At 46.8% G+C, this 21,858-nt stretch overlaps 1 protein-coding gene across 1 annotated transcript in view; it reads left to right on the top strand.

Moving 5' to 3' along the window:
* The window catches only part of STAB1 (stabilin 1), a 103,535-nt gene that overhangs the window by 56,025 nt on the left and 25,652 nt on the right, over nt 1-21,858 (top strand). The window contains exons 37-48 of the mRNA XM_066613521.1: nt 1,108-1,203; nt 2,124-2,319; nt 3,131-3,226; nt 6,523-6,568; nt 6,939-7,018; nt 9,178-9,303; nt 9,741-9,814; nt 11,636-11,710; nt 14,567-14,683; nt 16,474-16,521; nt 17,221-17,304; nt 17,855-18,001. Coding sequence (XP_066469618.1) covers nt 1,108-1,203; nt 2,124-2,319; nt 3,131-3,226; nt 6,523-6,568; nt 6,939-7,018; nt 9,178-9,303; nt 9,741-9,814; nt 11,636-11,710; nt 14,567-14,683; nt 16,474-16,521; nt 17,221-17,304; nt 17,855-18,001 — 1,185 coding nt within the window. The remainder of the gene's footprint in view (nt 1-1,107; nt 1,204-2,123; nt 2,320-3,130; nt 3,227-6,522; nt 6,569-6,938; nt 7,019-9,177; nt 9,304-9,740; nt 9,815-11,635; nt 11,711-14,566; nt 14,684-16,473; nt 16,522-17,220; nt 17,305-17,854; nt 18,002-21,858) is intronic.

The raw sequence follows: 21,858 nt of genomic DNA on the forward strand, positions 1-21,858 counted from the left end.
GGGAGGACGCCCTGGAGATGCAGCATGACGGGAGTCGCGATTCCTGTCGTGCTGATGCTCTAGGGTGCCCGTCTCCTCTTCTCTGGAGGAGGGGAGAGGATGCCCTGGAGACACAGCGCGACAGGAGTCGTGATTCCTGTCACGCTGACTCTCTAGGGTGCCTGTCTCCTCTCCTGGAGACACAGCGCGACGGGAGTCACGATTCCTGTCACGCTGACTTTCTAGGACGCCCATCTCCTCTCCTCCAGACGAGGGGGGAGGGCGCCCTGGAGATGCAGTGCAACAGGAGTTGCGATTCCCGTCGCATTAACACTCGAGGGCGCCCTTCTCCTCTCATCCTATACAGGAGGAAGGGAGGGGGACAACCCAGTCCAGCACTGAGGCGCTGCCAGAGTGGCAGCTTCTCGCTGTTGCTCCACAGTGCTCCTGGGTGGCCCCCTTTACCTCTGAGGGCGTCCCTCAGAGGCAGAGGGGAAGTGGTGTGCACCCCCTCCAATTTTGGAGAGACGTGTGCCGCTTCTAAGGCCTCAATAGAGCCTTCCGCACCACTTACAAGCAGCGCAGAGGTCTCCATTGCAGTGGTCTGGGGCTGCTGGAAGCAGCCCCAAACCACTCCAGTGGAGACTTCCGTGCCACTTACAAGTGGTGCAGAAGGCTCTGCTGGGGCCTCTGATGCCTCCTCCATTCCCCCTTTGAAAAAAAGGGGGAACAGTGAAGGTAGCTACATGGATATCGTCACCGCAATTAATTCTGGGTCAGGGGCGGGGGGTGGAAAAGGGGATGCGGAAGGGCAGAAAATGGGGGGTTGGTGCTGGGACTCCCAGGAACGCCACTAGATATCCCTCCCACCCACTCTCCTCCTACCGTCCCGAAGCAAACAGAAGAGACATCAGGCACCTCTCACCATACAGTCTTCTTCAAGTTTTTGCAAGAAACTAATAATACTTGTCTTAACAGTTTAAATGAACAAAGCCCTTGGGCTGATAATACTTTTGAGGTAACGCAGATGTTTCTAGATTGCATAAGTGTATGATTGCATGCCATGTGTACGTATCTGTGCTCCTGATTGGGTACTGGTATATATACTGTATTTCTTTTATTTGACAGGTAGCACCAGGTCAAGGGAGTCTCCCTCATTGTCTGTTTAAGTCTGGAGGTTCAAAGACGGTCGGCTGTTATTTCACCTGTGTTCAAGTTTCTTTAGTAAGCATCTTTTACAGTTCAATTATACAAATGCATGAAACCTATTTCATTCCTGATGGGAAGTACGTATTCCTTTCATTGTGGCTTCCAGAACAGTGCTAACCTTTAGAGCAGTGAGGGCCAGTAACGTAGCTAAGGGGGTGCAGGGAGTGGCAGTTGCAGTGGGCAATAAGCTTTAGGGGGGCAACAAGCTGAGCTTGACACTGGTGGCCAAAATTGTGAAAATCTTGGTATAGACGAATAGAACCATCATGTTATATATCATTGGTAATTTATATATCAAGGTAATTTAATGCTGAGTGCAGTGAAACAAACCGTGTTGTAATATCTGTATTCTGTCACAAGTTATGGCCAGTTAACCAGAAAACTTTTTATTTATTTATTTAATAATAAAGCAGTGCAGTGTTTTTGTGTGGCCATCTGAAACACTCCGCAAGTATAGAAGCCTTCCAAAATATTTTAAATGCAAGCAGGTTTTTAATCCTTTATACATTGTATAGCACAGGGTTTCTCAAACTGTGGGTAAGAACCCACTAGATGGGTCACGAACCAATTTCAGATGGTTCCCCATTCATTTCAATATTTTATTTTTAATGTATTACACTTGATGCTATTATGGTATGTGACTACATTTGGGGAAATGTTACAGATCTGTACTTTTAACAAGCTATTCTGTATATGCTTTTAACAATGATAGTAAATGGGGCTTACTCCTGGGTAAGTGTGGGTAGGATGGCAGCCTAGGATGTTTAAAAATGTTCCTGCTTGATGATGCCACTTCCGGTCATCACATCATTTCTGGCGGGTCCTGACAGATTCTGATTCTAAAAAGTGGGTCCCGGTACTAAAAGATTGAGAACCACTGGTATAGCATTTTGCATGTTTCTAGTCTTACTGTAGTCTCTTCTTCACTTTCCAAGGTCTCTGTCTGCTGTGAAGGTTACTATGGCCATATGTGTGAAATGTGCCCAGGAAAACCAGGGAATTGGTGTTCTGGAAATGGGGTGTGTCAGGATGGCATTGCTGGCAAAGGGGATTGCCAATGCCATGAAGGTTACCATGGCACCGCCTGTGAAATGTGTCAGCCAGGGAGATATGGCACCAACTGTCAATCAGGTGACTTACTAATTGTTGGAGTGTAATGTGGTAATTTGTGGGGTGGAGGGTGGGTTTCCTAGAACAATATTCAACAGACCTTATGTCAGTTACTTACAGCGCAATCCTATCTTGCACTGGAACAGGCAGACCAGGAGGCCTGCGCTTTATCCAGCACAAGATAGCTCAGCCAGAGATAAGGGGAAACCCTTCCCCTTACCCCTGGGTAAGCCACTGCAGCCCCAATGGGTCTCCTCGGACTTGCGCCACCTCTGGAGGTGGTATAAGTTCAAGGAGAGTGAAGCAGCTTGCAGCCACTCTGCACCGTTCAGGAATGGGGACTAGGATCCAGCATATCCGCCAGGTCCCAGCCCTGCCTCCTGCTGCCTGCCCACTTGCTCCTGGAACCACCCTTCACCCACCCTGGAATGCCGCCAATCCCGCCTCCTCCCCAGACCCTTGCATTGGCTGACGCAAGCCTCGCCTTTCAAATTGGCGCAGAGGCTGGATTTAGCCTCCACAGGCTGGTGCGCATCCCTGCGCTGGCCCAGCTGACTCTCAAGGAGGCGCAAACATGGACCCTCCTGGGACGGTGCAAGGGACTTGTGCCGGCCCAAGGAACAGTTTAGATTTTTCCCTTTGTTGCTTTTGTCTTTTATTGTCCACTGCAGCGATTTGTAATTGTAGGTGCTAAGATGCATGTAAGAGAGACAGTCACACACAGTTGGTAATAAAGGAATTGCACAGATCATGACCTTGTCCAAATTGCAGCATGCTTTAATGTTAGACTTGCGCACCTATTCTTGACAGGGACTTTATGTTTTCTCCACAGAATGCAACTGCAAGAATGGGATATGCAATGAGGGGCTGCTGGGAGACGGAAACTGCACTTGTGCCCCAGGCTGGGAGGGAGTCAGCTGTGACAAAGGTGAGTGAATAAAGGAGGTAGGTATACAGTGGAAGGGTAATCTTTGCAGATGGGAGACCAGGATGTTGCAAAACCCAGAGACTGGGGGGGGGGGGAAATTGAGCAATACCTAAAAAGTTGTGAGACTTTCAGACAAGCAGCAATATAAGTCTTCCTGGATACAAAAAGCTCCATGATGTTTTAGAGCAGCCATTCTCAATGGGAGCCATATGGACCCCTGGGTAGTCCAGTATTTCAGAATATTTCAGAGTATTTCAGTTTTGCTGTTGTTCAATAATAAATGATTTTAAGTTTATCTCCTCATGTTGTATGCTTGTTTGACCGGGGGGCCAGGGGCGCGGGAAGGGAGCCTAGAACCTGAGAAGAGCTCCTAAGGGGCTGTAGCCACAAAAATGTTGCAAATGAGAATGATTGCTTTATTGCCCAGTCCTAACCTTCCTCAGTGCCAGCACTGGGTGTCACAAATGTGCTGTAAAGCATGTCCGCAGCACCCGGAGAGGAGGGGCCAACAGTGCTGGGTCAGCGCCAGTCAGCACTGAGCCTCAGCACCACATGGAGGGCTGGCTGGTGTTCCAGTAGTGTCTGCCGGAGGTAAATAATTTCAGGGTGGAGGGAAGACAGGGAGTGGGTGGAATGGGGTGGGGAGGGTGGGGCAGGGGGAGGAACTGGGATGGGAGAAGGGTGAGGTGAGGGGTCTGCTCCCCCAGATCCCGAACTCTGTGTCAGGCTGGAAAGCCTGATATGGAGTGCTGGCAAAATAGCCGGCACAGACTTGAGAGGCCCTGTTGCGGGGCTTGAGTACATAAGAACATAAGAACATAAGAACAGCCCCACTGGATCAGGCCATAGGCCCATCTAGTCCAGCTTCCTGTATCTCACAGCGGCCCACCAAATGCCCCAGGGAGCACGCCAGATAACAAGAGACCTCGTCCTGGTGCTCTCCCCTACATCTGGCATTCTGACTTAACCCATTCCTAAAATCAGGAGGTTGCGCATACACATCATGGCTTGTACCCCATAATGGATTTTTCTTCCAGAAACTCGTCCAATCCCCTTTTAAAGGCGTCTAGGCTAGACGCCAGCACCACATCCTGTGGCAAGGAGTTCCACAGACTGACCACGCGCTGAGTAAAGAAATATTTTCTTTTGTCTGTCCTAACCTGCCCAACACTCAATTTTAGTGGATGTCCCCTGGTTCTGGTATTATGTGAGAGTGTAAAGAGCATCTCCCTATCCACTCTGTCCATCCCCTGCATAATTTTGTATGTCTCAATCATGTCCCCCCTCAAGCGTCTCTTTTCTAGGCTGAAGAGGCCCAAACGCCGTAGCCTTTCCTCATAAGGAAGGTGCCCCAGCCCCGTAATCAGCTTAGTCGCTCTCTTTTGCACCTTTTCCATTTCCACTATGTCTTTTTTGAGATGCGGCGACCAGAACTGGACACAATACTCCAGGTGTGGCCTTACCATCGATTTGTACAACGGCATTATAATATTAGCCGTTTTGTTCTCAATACCCTTCCTAATGATCCCAAGCATAGAATTGGCCTTCTTCACTGCCGCCGCACATTGGGTCGACACTTTCATCGACCTGTCCACCACCACCCCAAGATCTCTCTCCTGATCTGTCACAGACAGCTCAGAACCCATCAGCCTATATCTAAAGTTTTGATTTTTTGCCCCAATGTGCATGACTTTACACTTACTGACATTGAAGCGCATCTGCCATTTTGCTGCCCATTCTGCCAGTCTGGAGAGATCCTTCTGGAGCTCCTCACAATCACTTCTGGTCTTTACCACTCGGAAAAGTTTGGTGTCGTCTGCAAACTTAGCCACTTCACTGCTCAACCCTGTCTCCAGGTCATTTATGAAGAGGTTGAAAAGCACCGGTCCCAGGACAGATCCTTGGGGCACACCGCTTTTCACCTCTCTCCATTGTGAAAATTGCCCATTGACACCCACTCTCTGCTTCCTGGCCTCCAACCAGTTCTCAATCCACGAGAGGACCTGTCCTCTAATTCCCTGACTGTGGAGTTTTTTCAGTAGCCTTTGGTGAGGGACCGTGTCAAATGCCTTCTGAAAGTCCAGATATATAATGTCCATGGGTTCTCCCGCATCCACATGCCTGTTGACCTTTTCAACAGTCTTTTTGAGTCTTTCCTTTTGAGTCTTTCCTCAGGAGAAGGGGATAAAAGTACCCTTACCCTGCGGAGACCTCTGACAGCCTTGGCAGTGCTGCTGGATGCAGGGTAGCCATTTTGACTCCACTGCACCTAACAGAGCCGCTGGCTTCAGGACTGGGCTGTCAGAGAGATACTGGTTATTGAGGCAGTTCATAGTTCATAGTTTTTGGGCGCAATCCTAACCAACTTTCCAGCACTAGCATAACTGTGCCAGAGGGGCATGTGCTGCATCCTGCAGTTGGGGGGCAGTCATAGAGGCCTCCTCAAGGTGGGGCAATGTTTGTTCCCTTACCTCAGAGTTGCATTGCCCTTGTGTCAGTGCTGGAAAGTTGGTTAGGATTGCAGCCTTACAGCCCAATCCTAAGGGGCAACCCAATCCTGAGCTGCCTGGGGCACCACCGCTCGGCGGCACCACGAAGGCTGCCGCTGCATCCAGTACCTCCCGCGCTACTGCGGGAGGCACCTCGAGAGTAGGGGACATTCGTCCCCTTCCCCCGGATAAGGGAGACAGCCCTGCAATGGGGCTACTCTCTTTAGCGGCACCCTTTGGGCACCACTAAAGTAAAGGCGCTCATGTACAGCACACAGCCTCCACGAGCGCCGAGGATCCTGCGGAGCAGAGCTCTGTGGGTCCTCCTCCTGCCCGCCCCCAGGCACACTTCTGGCACACACCCCCTCCCCACATCATGCTGGTTTCCCTCCTCCCTGGAACGCCCCCATCCCCACCCCCACCCCCACCCCATTTGCTGTTCCGCAGCCCGGCAGTGGCAGGCACCGCCAAGCTGCAGAACGCGGACAACCGCTGGGCGGTGGCTCAGCGCTGGGCAGAGCTGAGCCACCTCCGGCGGGAGCCCGGCAGTAAGCCCCGCAAACATGCCTTATGGCACGTTTGCGACTGTGGTCCGCACCGCGGAGGCGCAGTGTGGACCATAGGATTGGGCCCTTAGTTAATTAAATAGACTGAAGCTCCTCTGGTATTACCAGTTTATGGTTGAATATCATCCTTAAATCCCTTTTCTGTTCTCATAACTGCGTTTAAGTTGACAAGACATTGCTTGAAAGAGATTTGTATTGCCTGTTGAGAAAATAATATTCTCACAAAATGTTTTTTTTGCAGAAATTGGAGTTGATTTCTGTAATGGCACTTGTGATGAACATGCCAAGTAAGTACAATACTGGAGCAAAGTTTAAAGCATCTGATTGTGTCTGGGTCTGCACAAAGTGGGTCTGCATGTCTGAAAAAGTGAAGCAAAAGTTCCATTCTGGACATTAGAGACAGCATAGGAAGGAAAACATAAATAACTTGTGCTTCTTGCTCCCTGTGTATTATGGAATGTCTGTAACCACAGTAGCTGCACACACTCAAAGGAAATTAGGGACAGTAGGCCAGACCCATCATCCTGGTGGAGAATCAGTTTTGCTGGAGATCCTGAATGGTTGCAATGTCCACCATTAGCACTGAATATCTTCCTGAAGTTTTGCATGTGTTTGGGTTTATATGTATCTTGCCAATCCTTTCCTGTTCCTTTGCAGTTGCATCAATGGGTCTGACATTTCTGGGCCCACTTGCCTCTGTTCTGCTGGATACACTGGGAACGGAACCCACTGTACAGGTACTTCTGGCAAATGCATTGCGTACGTGATAAAATGGTGAAAAGCCTTCACATCAATAATCGTACAAAGGAAATGCTTTTGTAGATCATCAAAGTTTTCAGTTAACACACACTTGCATGTGCATGTTTGAATAGCCACATCTCAACATGTTCAGCAGAAGTGATGGCGTGCATGGGCCTGTTTCTAAATGAATGAATTATCCACAGTCAGCACTTTTATATCATCTCAAGCACAATGTTCTTCAATCGACTTGGCTCACACATTTTCAGCTGCAAGTCACCAACTGTAGGAAAATCAAGTGACTATATGCACATGCCCTGAGGCATGGTCTTCTCACACACTGCGCGCAATCCTAACCCACTTTTCAGCACCAACATAAGGGCAAAGCAGCTCCAAGGTAAGGGAACAAGCATTCCCTCACTTTGAGGACCCCTCTGTGAGTACCACCCAACTGCAGGATGCAGCACACGTCACATTGGCACAGCTCTGCCAGTACTGAAAAGTGGGTTAGGATTTGGGCCATTGTATACGTATCAAGCTGAAAAAGTTGCATTGATTCAGTGGGCAGTGCATGTGCAGGAAGAGTTTCTGATAGTTTGACTTAAAACCCAAGAGGAAGGGACTGATTAGGCTGCAGAATATAGATAGATGATTTATACAGAATGTTCTTCTTCTACTTCTTGGAAGCCATATAAAAGAGATTTTCAAAGGCAGCTTTCATATGTCTTTGAAAAAGCTTTCACAGCAACCAGTCATTAATTTTGCTGCCTTCATCCAAATGCATTCTAACATGGAAAGTAAAAAATTCAGGACATTGCAGATGATACATTCTAGAGACAAATTCATAAGGCACAGTTGAATGAAAAGAAACAAAAGAGTTATAGCAAGATTACTTTACTCTTCCAATCCCCAGTCTTTGCCCCCCTTCTGGTATGATTTGTAATTATGCAAACCACAGGTATTGCAAGTAGTTAGTTCCAAGCTAATGAAATTATTATTCCAGCTTGATGTCTACAGTGGCTTAAATAGCTCCTCTTCAGCTATCATCCTCTTTGATATCTTGAAATAATGAGCTAAGTAGGTGGAACAACTCTATTTTAATCAAACGTCCTTGGGAGGTTTCTTGGCATAATGTGCAGCTAATCATGAAACAAGTATTTCAAAGCAATCAACTAGGAGCTAATCAAATGCAGGTAATGATTCTGAACTTAAACCAAGGTAAAATTTTGCTAGGTACTTGCACGCACACAAAAACAGAGAAATCATTAACAATCAGGCATCAGATAGTTTTAATAAACATTAAATTCCTCCTTTAGCAACATATGTACAACTTTACAGCCTAATCCTATGCCTGTCTACTCAGAAGTAACTGCCATTGTGTTCAATAGAACTTACTCCCAGGAAAGTGTACATAGGATTGTAGCCTTGGTCAGAAGCCTGGTACTAGATCAGACTAATGAAGCCAAAGCCAACTGATGCCAAATACCCAACTGATGGCAAATACCCAAGTTGCCCAAAAAATGATCAATTCTAGATGACTGAATCATTTTTCTGCCCTCAGTTTGCACATTCTCTAGAATCAGAAGGATTTATGGATACATAAGGAACCAAGATTGCATGAGCATGATCATTCCTTGTCTTGATCATCTTCAATAACTGTGCTAATTATCTTGTTTCTTTTTAAGCATCCTCTTTTTAAAAAATCAGAAACTATTTTGTCTGAAAAGAATGACAGACTATTGACTATTAGGGTCAGTGACCCTAATAAAAGATTCATGCCAATGACAGACTATTAACAGAATGAATACTCACTTATTAAGAGGAAAAACATTTTTAAAAACTTTGGTTTCTAAAAACTGTATTTTTAAATCAACCTCCTTTCTTTGGGCTTTTGTCTTGAACCCAATCTTACAAGAAAAGATGGACCCAGAGCCCATTCCTATCCTCCCCCCAGGATGCAGCCACACCAGAAATGAGCATACTGTATCCAGCAGGGGGTAGGCAGATCAGGAGGCTTAAGAGGAGAAACTGAATGTTAACAAGAAACCCTTTCAGGCAATTGGTTAGGAAGATTGTTCTGAGAAAGCAAAGCAGCATGGCACATTTTGGACATCACATGATGTCATCTGTTCATGTCTCCTTTTGTTTTGCAATACAGAAATAGATCCTTGTGCAGTGGATAATGGTGGCTGCTCCGCACATGCCAATTGTACAAAAGTTTCACCTGGTCAGAGGACCTGCTCATGTCAGAAAGGCTATGCCGGAGATGGCACCATATGCCGGGGTAAGTTTCATGTCTGTTTTGAAGTAGGAGAAATATTGAACACTTCTGAATTAAAAAGTGGAGTTTAACCTCAGAGGCTAAAATGTGTGTAATTGGCCGTACTGAAAACAAACCAAAATAGTATGATAAAAGGGAGCTTGAGATCTAGATGTATCACCCCCCCCCCCACCTTGCAGCCTTGACACCCTCATTCCCTCCCTCCCCCCACATTATCCCATGCATATTGCAAACCTCCTTTCCTGAGCAAATGTCTATCTCCTGTTCAGGTTAGGAAGGAGCGTTAGGCCACTGAGAGGGTGCTTGTCCACCTGCTACGGGGACAGACTGCAGGAGGGCTTGCTCTTTAAACAAAATAAAGATTGAGTAGAAACATCCTTAAAGAATGTTGTTGTGTCCTATCTTGATAATGTGTGTGCATGCATCTCTTTTGCATGCAGAAATTGATTTGTGTTTAGACAACAATGGAGGGTGCCACCGATATGCAGTGTGTGTTAAAACAGGTCCAGGTTTGGTAAGTAAATCCTTTTCCCCTTGTCTTGGAATTCGTTAATGTTGCATTTCTCTTTGGGGGGAAATATTACCCTACACAAGGGGTGTCGAAAGTTTTTGGCAGGAGGGCCACATCGTCTCTCTGACACTGTGTAGGGGGCCGGGGGGGGGGGAGGAAGAATTAATTTACATTTAAAATTTGAATAAATATACATAAGTTTACATAAATGAATATATTAAAGATGAACTTATATGAATGAATGAAGGTCTTGCAATAGCTCAAGGCCTATAAAAGGCCTTGCACAAAACAAAGCTGGCATTTCCTTTGCTGCTGCTGCTGCATCACAGACATGAAACAACAAGCAGTGGGGGGAGCCCTCATCCCACAGCTCACGTGAAAGGTCAAACAGTCACCCTCATGCTGAGAGCAGTTGTGTCAGGCCAGTGTGGGCTCCAACCAATCCCCAGAGGGCCAGAGGCTCATTGGAGACTGGGGGCTCCCTGAGGGCCACATTGAGAGGCCTCGAGGGCCGCAAGTGGCCCCAGGGCCGGGGTTTGGGCACCCTTGCCCTACACTGACTTATTCACGTCTTCTGCTATCCAAGTCCAGTTTGTCTCCCAAACTGCCAACAGCATCACTAGGGGCGGCGGCACCCAAGGCCGAGATGACATCATCACATCACATGATGTCATCACGTCATGTTACCTTGGGTGCGCCTTTCTTTAGAACTCTAGAGTGCTTCCCGGCAGGTGCTTTAATTCACTGTACTGAGCCACTATCTTAAAGGCAAAAAAATGACAGAACGATGAATGCGTATTAGATTTTTTGCTGTTTTTCACTTCAACCCCACAGTGAGGCTGGAGTGGGGCTTTGGCTCCTGCACTGCTTTTTTGGTGAGTGGAGAGAGGGAGGTGGGCTGGCTCATCAAGCGGGGCAGTAATTGATTAGACAACAGTGTCCTGTTCATGTCTTTAAAATTGCACTTCTTGCTCAACTGAGGTCAACCACTTTAGTGGAGATACGAGATGGGTGGTGCAGATGCAGAGATGGACCTTGCACAGCATGTCTAAGGCTTGCCATCAGGATGGATTTCCACTTCCTTCCATCTGTAAGCTCCTGGGCTTCCCAATCACATGGAAAGAACCCAACGCATGTTGTCCTCATTCAGGATCCATGTAACAGTTATGCTGAACACTTGGAGGTCAGGAGCATGGGTAGTGAATGCATTCTGCTTTTCCATGAGTTCAGTGTAACATGAAAAGTGCATATATAATGCATATATATGCATATATAATGAAAATCCACGGGGTTTGTTTTGTTTTTTAGCTTTTTAATCATTGTAAACTGTTTTTAACTGTTTTTCGTGTTGTATTTTTAAATTGTTTGTTAGCCGCCTTGTGTGCCCGTTGGGCAAAAAGGTGGGGTACAAATTAATAAAATAATAATAATAATAATAATAATAATAATAATAATAATAATAATAATAATAATAAAATATATATATAGGTGACTATGTTTACTTCATTTGGAAGGTGCCTGATGGCTTTGAAGTGTGGCACCCAGACACACAAGGGATTCTTAAGTTATCTCTCCACAAATTGCACTGTTTTTCATTGGGGATACACAACAACAGGCTCCGGTAGCTGTGTTTGCATGCCATCTCCCCACCCCACTCCACACAAATCAGCAGCTGCAGGCAGAATGGGAAGGTAACAGGAATCTAGAGAAAAGATCTGTGTTTGTGTTTACCTTCAGGCAGATAATCTGCTGCTTTTCCTATCTGTAGTTTTGTTTGCAGTTTGGTGCGGAAAACGTTGTCATTCGTTTGTTTTGTCTCTCCAGGTTGCCTGCTACTGTCTTCCTGAATACAGTGGTGATGGAATTAAGGAATGTGAGCTGATTAATCCTTGCAAGGAGGTTTGTCTTCCCTAAGCTGATGGGGCAGTCAGAGTACTACCAGTTGGCATTGACATGCTCTTTCTCTCCAAGCCCTTCTCAACTAAGACTGCAATCCTATACACACTTACTTGAGAGTAAGCCTCATTGAATACAGTGGGGTTTACTTCTGAGTAAACACATAAGAACATAAGAACAGCCCCACTGGATCAGGCCATAGGCCCATCTAGTCCAGCTTCCTGTATCTCACAGCGGCCCACCAAATGCCCCAAGGAGCACACCAGATAACAAGAGACCTCATCCTGGTGCCCTCCCTTGCATCTGGCATTCTGACATAACCCATTTCTAAAATCAGGAGGTTGCGCATACACATCATGGCTTGTACCCTGTAATGGATTTTTCCTCCAGAAACTTGTCCAATCCCCTTTTAAAGGCGTCTAGGCTAGACGCCAGCACCATATCCTGTGGCAAGGAGTTCCATAGGAATGTGGACTACACGCTGAGTAAAGAAATATTTTCTTTTGTCTGTCCTAACCCTCCCAACACTCAATTTTAGTGGATGTCCCCTGGTTCTGGTATTATGTGAGAGTGTAAAGAGCATCTCCCTATCCACTCTGTCCATCCCCTGCATAATTTTGTATGTCTCAATCATGTCCCCCCTCAGGCGTCTCTTTTCTAGGCTGAAGAGGCCCAAACGCCGTAGCCTTTCCTCATAAGGAAAGTGCCCCAGCCCCATAATCATCTTAGTCGCTCTCTTTTGCACCTTTTCCATTTCCACTATGTCTTTTTTGAGATGCGGCGACCAGAACTGGACACAATACTCCAGGTGTGGCCTTACCATAGATTTGTACAACGGCATTATAATATTAGCCGTTTTGTTCTCAATACCCTTCTTAATGATCCCAAGCATTGAATTGGCCTTCTTCACTGCCGCCGCACATTGGGTCGACACTTTCATTGACCTGTCCACCACCACCCCAAGATCTCTCTCCTGATCTGTCACAGGATACGTATAGGCTTGCACTGTCCATTTCACTGGAGTTATCCAATGAAATTGCATTTTGGTATTTGCTGTGTGTGCAAGTGGTATGTTACATCACGGAGGTCTGTTTTTCTTAAGGGTCCCCGTAGTGTTTATAACACGTACTGTAGCAGGCTGGCAATCTTAGGGTTGGCTTTTAACTCAGAGATATTTGTCCCTGAATAGTTTTTATTTTATGCATCCCAAGGTGTTGTGTTACTCTTGAGTCAAGCGCATGAAATCTGTGAGACATTGACTGCAAAAGTGAAGCCCAATGGATTGAGGAACCCCTCCTGACATTGGTTTTCAGCCTTTCTGTCTTCAGGGAACCCTTTCTACTCTGACTTGTTTCTCAAGGAACAGTGCATTGCAGAGGAACCTGGAATGTGCTTAGCTCTTGGGTGTCACCATTATCTCCTATGAACATGTTTCCTAGACAGAAAGTCCCAAGAAGAGAGAAGGAAAACTGTATTTGGGCAGCAGTACTGGGAGAGGACTTTTAATATCTACCATGTGCCATTTCTCTGATTAGAATTGTATTTCCCTGCTCTCCAAAGCTCCTGTGAACCACACTGGGAACAAAGACAGTAATCAGGGACTGCCTTTTTTTCTGGCTGGGCATGTAGCAACTATGTAGGACACAGGAAATGTTTTTAATTGGAGAAATGATGTGGTAGGAAAGGTGAAAAACCTGCCTGCCTGGTGCTGCTGCTCCCATTCAGTTTACACTCACACCATCCCCTTAACCCAGTTATGCCCAGCGCACTGGTGTACACATTTGATTCCTGTTGCACATATGCAACGTCGGGTAGAAATGGCTTAAGCTTTATAGCACTTTCTGAGTGGGCAAAGCGTTCACCCCATTGTCCTGATGTAGTGCTTACAACAATCCTGATCTGAACAGTGTTGTCCCCATACAACAGCTGGGAATGCTGAGGCTGAGTGGCATGTCCAAGGCCACCTAGTGAATTCATGATAGTGTGATGAAGTTCAAACCAGGGAAATCCTGATTCGCAGCTCTGTTTCTTAGAACTTCACCAGCAATTAACTTGATGGTGATTGTATTTGCTTATTTATTTGTATGCTGCCTTTCAGGCCAAGGTCTGCCAAAGTGGTTTGCAGGCCATAAACAATGAAATGATTCTTTTTTTTTCCTCCTATACTGGGCCACAGATGTGAGGGCAGGACTTGGCGGCTGCTGGCTCTTCCTCACACAGCAGTTCTAATTGACAGCAAAGGGGGAGGGGTGAGATGGCAGCAGGCCTGACCTCAGCCCAGGTGTTCTGAATCAGTTCTGATGTCAGCAGCCCCCAAGAAAAGAGAACACCAGGAGAACTTGGCAGCAGCTGACAGTCATAGCATAGCTAGGGGGGATGCAAAATGGTAAGTAAATGCAGGCTCCGGAACGTGAGTATAAGGAGCCCCTACCACTCGCCCTCAGAGCCTTTCAGGCAGCAAGAGTAACACACAGGGGCTGCTTGCACTCATGTTTGAGAGCCTGCACTTATTTTGGATTTGATACATCTCTAGCTGCACTACTGCATAGGGGGCATGATTTACAAACCAGGAGGTGCCATCAATGTGGAAGTTTGGTCAGGAAATAATGTGAGTTTTGCAATGTTGCATTTCACAATATTCAACCAGCGAACTCTGATGGGTGCTTTAAGTGAGGTTGTCCTTAATGGTTTTGATTTTTTTTTTTTTGCTTTTTTGAAATTTTCTGTATGCCAATCTTGACTGTATTTTTATACAGAACAGTGGAATATTTTAGACATCATGGAAGTGTTTTTAAAAGTCCTACTAGGTAGTATTTCAGTTCACTGGCTAAATTGCCTGCCCTTGATTTTTCTTGGCAGAACAATGGAGGCTGCAGTCCACTCGCTCTCTGTCTTGCCCATCGCTCTGGGAGCCGAACCTGCATTTGTTGGAGGAGCACCGGAGATGGGTTTAAATGCAAGAGGACAGTCTGGCGGGTAAGCAGCACTTTTTCAGAGACAAGGGCTGCAGTAACTTCTTTTTCTGAAACAGCCCTACGGAGGTTTTCCTGATGAAGGGGGAAAGTTGCAGAAGACCCAGTAAATGTAGCAACACAGAGATCCTGCTCTGATTGCTTCAATTGTAGTGGAGTGATTCACTTCAATCTGAAGAAAAGTAGGGGGGAACTCACAAAGTTACCCCCATGATTGCAGGAATGCTGTCATAGGAGATGGCTGTTAAAAATGCTTCCACCAAACCAAAAGCAATTCTAACAGTAGTGTTTGACTGCATACTGGTTACTCTCTTTTAAAACGCAAGCAGTGCCCAGTGTAGTTGAAACACTACTATTGAAAAGCACAGCAATTTCAGTTTTGGAAACATGATAGAATTTTATGGTCAAGTGAACATCATGCAAATCTATGGCTAAATCATGCAAGATTCAGAGGCAAGCTTCCTACTTGAGCCACTTGTCACTGGTGTTCTGGGGGGGGGGCGAAGATGACAAAATGCTAACTTCTACGGGTGTCTGGCCGCTTGTGTAAAATGGCCCGTCCTTGCCTTCAGAGCCCATCATGACTGCAAAAGCTTTGGCTTTTACAGTCGCAATTGGCTCTGAAGGCAATGAGGAGGGGCCACTTTATACTGGCAGCCAGGCGACTGAAGAAACAGGAACACCAGTGCCACTTGTCCCTCACTGTTCATTGAAAGAGAAAGGAGTTTTAAACTTCCAGTTCTGCTTGGAATTAGAATAAGTTGGGATTTGCTGTGGTGTCTGAAACCAGCACATCCGAGCTTGTTCTAACCAAAGTTTATGAACTAGCAGGACATGAAACTGGGATTCAGTTCAAATGCCAGTTTGTTCTAAAGTTTCAGTCAATACCAGAAATTGAAAACTTCCTCCTTTTACATGTGAAGGGAAGTAGGGAGTGCGTAAGCCCCAAACTCATGAGCATCCCATGGAACCAGGACTAGCAGCACAATCCTATGCATGTCTACTCAAAAGTAAGTCCCTGAATTCAATGGAACTTACTCCCAGGTAAGTGTGTATAGGATTGCAGCCTTAATCATGTCTGATCCTGGTTCCATATGATATCCATTGTTTCTTTGGGCTTGAAGCGACTGTCAGAAGCCATTTTTATGTCTAAGGGCACAATCCAAACTCGCCCTTGAGCTGGCGCAAATCCTTTGCGCCGGCCCAGGAGGGTTGCAAACATGCTGTAAAGCATGTTTGTGCCTTCTCTAGAGTTGGCGGGGCCGGTGCAGAAATACACACTGGCCTGCAGAGGCTGAATCCAGCCTCCGCGCCAACTCTGGCAAGGAGGCTATCATCTGCTGAGCTTGGCCGATGCAAGGGTCTGAGGTGGGCAGAGAGGAGGTAGGAGGGAGGTGTTCCTGGGCAGGCGGGAGGGTGGGGACGGGTGGTCCTGGGGGTGGGCGGGGAGCAGGAGGAGGGGCTGGGAGCCAGCAGATAAGCCGGATCCTAGCCCCCTGTTCCCAAGCAGCTACAAGCTGCTCTACTCTCCTCAAATATATGCCACCTCCAGAGGTGGTGCAAATTCGAGAAGACCCATTGGGGCTGGGGTGGCTTACCCAGAGGTAAGGGAAAGAGTTTCCCATTGTGTCAGGCGGAGTCACTTTGGGCCCTTCTCTTGCACTGATTGTGCTGTAAATCTGCAATGTGAGAAGCAGGGTGTGTCTAAATGTTTGTTCATTTCTAGATTGAATCTTCACTAGACATTTTTTAAAGATTCATCGTTAATTAGAGTTGCTTTGGGTTTGTTTTTAGGAACTCGCTGCAAGAGAAAGTGCATCCGTATTCCTGCAATACTTATCAGTGGGTATCTTTATTGTTATTCTTTTAAAGACATATAACCATGGTGGGATCTGGAGAATCTCTTCCAAGAACTGTATTTTCATTCCTACAAAGAGGAAGCACTCATTGCTCTCAATTCTTCTTCTGCTCTAGAAAGTCCCCCAACATTCAGGAGTGGAGTTTTTTGGGGTACAATGACGGGCTGCAGTGGAGCCCCATTGCATGTGAGGCATGTCACTTGTGAGCACAATCCTAAACACATTTTGGCCGGCACTAGTCCCTTGCGTCAGCCCAGGAGGGTCACAAAGGTGCCGTAAAGCACGTTTGCACCTCCATGGGAGTAAGTCATGCCAGCACACAGAGGTGCGCCAGCCTGTGGAGGCCAAATCCAGCCTCGCCAGTGGCAAGGAAAGGTAAGTCTGTGCTGGCCGAGCTCAGTCAGTGCAGGGGAACAGGCAGAGGCCACCTCATCCAGCGCTGCTGCAGCTCTCCCCAGTGCAAGGAGAAAAGTCTCTCGTTGCCTCTGGCTGAGCTACAGTCAGCCCCAAACTTGTGCTGGATACAGCGCAGGCCTACTGGCCTTCCTGTTCCAGCACAAGTTAGGATTGCACTGTGTGTGTTTCTTAGGATCCAACCTGCCAGTGTTTTCTTTTGCATGACTTGCTTTGTGGCATGTGTATGTGTGGTGTTAATCTTCTGACATGTCTTTGTGGTACGTAGGACCATAACGTTACTGAGTTGACGGGATTTGGACCGTATACTGTGTTTGTCCCCCATGTTGATGCCGTACGGAACAGCACCACAGTAAGTAGGTCTTCACATTGCATTTGAAAGCCAGGCTCTGCCAGTCTTTCCATAGAGTGTTTCTCTCTGTGCTGGTCTGTCTTTCTTTGGATTCTGCTTAACTAAAAGAAGTTCCATAGAAGGCCATGAAAGTCAGCCGTTTCGACTACGGGAGGATCTTTCCTCAGGCAGAGTCATGCTTCAAATAAACAGGAACTTTCTCCATCCAGATGGAAGCTCCACTTGACCAATTCATGTTGTACAAAGCTGAATTTCCATTGATTGTGTGACTTTCACTGCGTTTTCTTTAGTATATGAAAGATGGTGATGCAGTAGGCTAATGTGATTTGCTGGTACCTTTTCTCCATGTTTAAAAGAAGTGTTTTTGCATTTCTTTCTTGAGAAATAGATCCATCATTCGCCAGTCTTAAGTCCTTGAATAAAGATTGAGTTTCAGCAGCTGTAGCATCCAGTTAATTTGTTATATTGAGGGGTGTACTCAGCTCAAACGCTTGAGCTGGTTTCAGTGCTGTGAACCTGCACCTGACTCTTACCGCAATGTTTTCTGTAGTTTTCAGAATGGAAAAGAGAGGGCCACATTCAGGATTTGCTTCGCTATCACATAGTCAGCTGTCAGTCACTGAAGTCCGATGACTTGGAGTTGCTCGATTCCATCACAGCTTTATCAGGGCACAAAATAAGTATTTCTATGAAAAAGGTATTGGTACTGTTTATTTTTAATTCCATGTTGTCCATAAGCTGTCCATGCTTTACTGTTTTGTTTCAGTGTTCTTCCCCTTTCCCTGCCCCTCCACAGTCTGGATTTGCCAGTAGCCACGAGGCCCAAAGATCACCTTCTAGCCCACAGAATGAAAAAGCAGTAAAAAAAACAAAAAACAAAAAACTAGGCTGTGTGGAAATGTTTGTTTCTGTAGAGCAGTGATTTTCAGTTGGTGTGCCAGAACACATTGGTGTGCTGTGACTGTTCTGCAGGTGTGCCACAGAAGTTTGGAGCACAGTGGTTGAAAATGGCAGAACATAAGAACATAAGAACAGCCCCACTGGATCAGGCCATAGGCCCATCTAGTCCAGCTTCCTGTATCTCACAGCGGCCCACCAAATGCCCCAGGGAGCACACCAGATAACAAGAGACCTCATCCTGGTGCTCTCCCCTACATCTGGCATTCTGACTTAACCCATTCCTAAAATCAGGAGGTTGCGCATACACATCATGGCTTGTACCCCATAATGGATTTTTCCTCCAGAAACTCGTCCAATCCCCTTTTAAAGGCGTCTAGGCTAGACGCCAGCACCACATCCTCTGGCAAGGAGTTCCACAGACCGACCACGCGCTGAGTAAAGAAATATTTTCTTTTGTCTGTCCTAACCCGCCCAACACTCAATTTTAGTGGATGTCCCCTGGTTCTGGTATTATGTGAGAGTGTAAAGAGCATCTCCCTATCCACTCTGTCCATCCCCTGCATAATTTTGTATGTCTCAATCATGTCCCCCCTCAAGCGTCTCTTTTCTAGGCTGAAGAGGCCCAAACGCCGTAGCCTTTCCTCATAAGGAAGGTGCCCCAGCCCCGTAATCATCTTAGTCGCTCTCTTTTGCACCTTTTCCATTTCCACTATGTCTTTTTTGAGATGCGGCGACCAGAACTGGACACAATACTCCAGGTGTGGCCTTACCATAGATTTGTACAACGGCATTATAATACTAACCGTTTTGTTCTCAATACCCTTCCTAATGATCCCAAGCATAGAATTGGCCTTCTTCACTGCCACCGCACATTGGGTCGACACTTTCATTGACCTGTCCACCACCACCCCAAGATCTCTCTCCTGATCTGTCACAGACAGCTCAGAACCCATCAGCCTATATGTGAAGTTTTGATTTTTTGCCCCAATGTGCATGACTTTACACTTACTGACATTGAAGCGCATCTGCCATTTTGCTGCCCATTCTGCCAGTCTGGAGAGATCCTTCTGGAGCTCCTCACAATCACTTCTGGTCTTTACCACTCGGAAAAGTTTGGTGTCATCTGCAAACTTAGCCACTTCACTGCTCAACCCTGTCTCCAGGTCATTTATGAAGAGGTTGAAAAGCACCGGTCCCAGGACAGATCCTTGGGGCACACCGCTTTTCACCTCTCTCCATTGTGAAAATTGCCCATTGACACCCACTCTCTGCTTCCTGGCCTCCAACCAGTTCTCAATCCAGGAGAGGACCTGTCCTCTAATTCCCTGACTGTGGAGTTTTTTCAGTAACCTTTGGTGAGGGACCGTGTCAAACGCCTTCTGAAAGTCCAGATATATAATGTCCACGGGTTCTCCCGCATCCACATGCCTGTTGACCTTTTCAAAGAATTCTATAAGGTTTGTGAGGCAAGACTTACCCTTACAGAAGCCATGCTGACTCTCCCTCAGCAAGGCCTGTTCGTCTATGTGTTTTGAGATCCTATCTTTGATGAGGCATTCCACCATCTTACCCGGTATAGATGTTAGGCTGACCGGCCTATAGTTTCCCGGGTCCCCCCTCTTTCCCTTTTTAAAAATAGGCGTGACATTTGCTATCCTCCAATCTTCTGGCACTGTGGCCGTTTTGAGGGACAAGTTGCATACCTTAGTCAAGAGATCTGCAACTTCATTCTTCAATTCCTTAATAACCCTTGGGTGTATGCCATCAGGGCCTGGTGACTTATTGATCTTTAATTTATCAATGAGGTCTGAAACATCTTCTCTTTTAACCTCTATCTGACTTAACTCCTCGGTCAGAAGGGGCCGTTCGGGCAGCGGTATCTGCCCGAGGTCTTCTGCCGTGAAGACAGATGCAAAGATCATTTAATTTCTCTGCCATCTCTAAGTCTCCTTTTATCTCCCCTTTCCCTCCCTCACCATCCAGAGGGCCAACCGCTTCTCTGGCGGGTTTCCTGCTTCTAACATATTTGAAGAAGCTTTTATTATTCCCCTTAATGTTGCTGGCCATGCGTTCCTCATAGTCTCGCTTGGCCTCCCCTATCACCTTCTTACATTTCTTTTGCCACAGTTTATGTTCCTTTTTATTCTCTTCATTAGGGCAAGACTTCCATTTACGGAAGGAAGCTTCCTTGCCCTTCACAGCCTCTCTAACTTGGCTGGTTAGCCATGCGGGCACTCTCCTGGATTTAGTGGAACCCTTCTTTCTTTGCGGTATACACCTCTGCTGGGCCTCTATTACTGTTGTTTTAAGCAGCCTCCATGCACTCTGGAGAGACTGGACTCTTTCTACCCTCCCTTTCAGCCTCCTTCTAACCAGCCTCCTCATTTGAGGGAAGTCCGCCCGTCGGAAGTCAAGGGTTTTTGTTAGAGATTTGCCTGGTATTCCTCCCCCAATGTGCACGTCAAAACGGATCGCAGCATGATCACTGTTCCCCAATGGCTCAGTAACGTTTACATCTCTAACCAGGTCCTGCGTACCGCACAAAATTAAATCCAGAGTCACCTGTCCTCTGGTGGGCTCCGTGACTAGCTGATCTAAGCCACAGTCATTTAGCACGTCAAGAAATCCGGTTTCCTTATCGTGACCAGAACACAAATTGACCCAGTCAATATGAGGATAATTGAAGTCCCCCTTGATTACAACCCTGTCCTTCCTTGTCACCTCCCTGATCTGTTTCCTCATTTCAAGGTCCCCATCAGATTTCTGGTCTGGAGGACGATAGCACACCCCCAGTATTACATCGCTGCTCAAGCCTGGTAATTTAACCCACAGAGATTCTACGGTGGAGTCGGACCCACCTTCAATCTCTACTTTGCTGGATTCTATCCCTTCCTTAACATAAAGGGCCACCCCACCTCCAACACGCCCCTGCCTGTCCCTCCTGTAGAGTTTATAGCCCGGGATTGCGGTATCCCACTGATTCTCCGCATTCCACCAGGTTTCCGTTATGCCCACTATGTCAATATTTTCCCTTGTCACCAGACATTCCAGTTCTCCCACCTTTGCTCGTAGACTTCGGGCATTCGCATAAAAGCATTTATACACGGAATGCCCCAGGATGGGCTGCTTATTCGCTCCTTTGTCCCCGCATCCTCTCATTGTGCCAAACTGTCTATCACATCCCATCTCCCTACCTTTCCCAATTTCTTCTCCTACCCTGCCTTTGTCTAGTTGTTCTCTAACCTCCCCATCCTCATCCCATAGGGATGAGGAGTCCCGAACCGGATGCCCCTCGGCTCCTGTCGGCCTTCCCCCAGGGATCAGTTTAAAAGCTGCTCTGCCACCTTTTTAATGTTATGCGCCAGCAGTCTGGTTCCATTCTGGTTCAAATGGAGCCCGTCCCTCTTGTACAGGCAGAAAAACTCTGCCAGGTTCTGTGGCTCTGTTTCTAGGGCAAAGAGTCTCCAGCAAGCATCTGCTGGTAAGCGATGTGGCCATGCATGCACTCCAGAGTTTTAAAGAGGCTCCAGCAAGTAAGCAAGTTTCTTTAGAACTCTTTGCTTGCTGGAGACTCTTTACTAAAGTGTCTGCCAGCAAGCACTGTCAACAAGTTCTCTCCTGCAAGCATTTACCAGCAAGTGATGCAGCCCCCTA

This window comes from Tiliqua scincoides, chromosome 2 (genome assembly GCF_035046505.1).
Source record: "Tiliqua scincoides isolate rTilSci1 chromosome 2, rTilSci1.hap2, whole genome shotgun sequence".
In the NCBI taxonomy this organism is placed as follows: Eukaryota; Metazoa; Chordata; class Lepidosauria; order Squamata; family Scincidae; genus Tiliqua; species Tiliqua scincoides.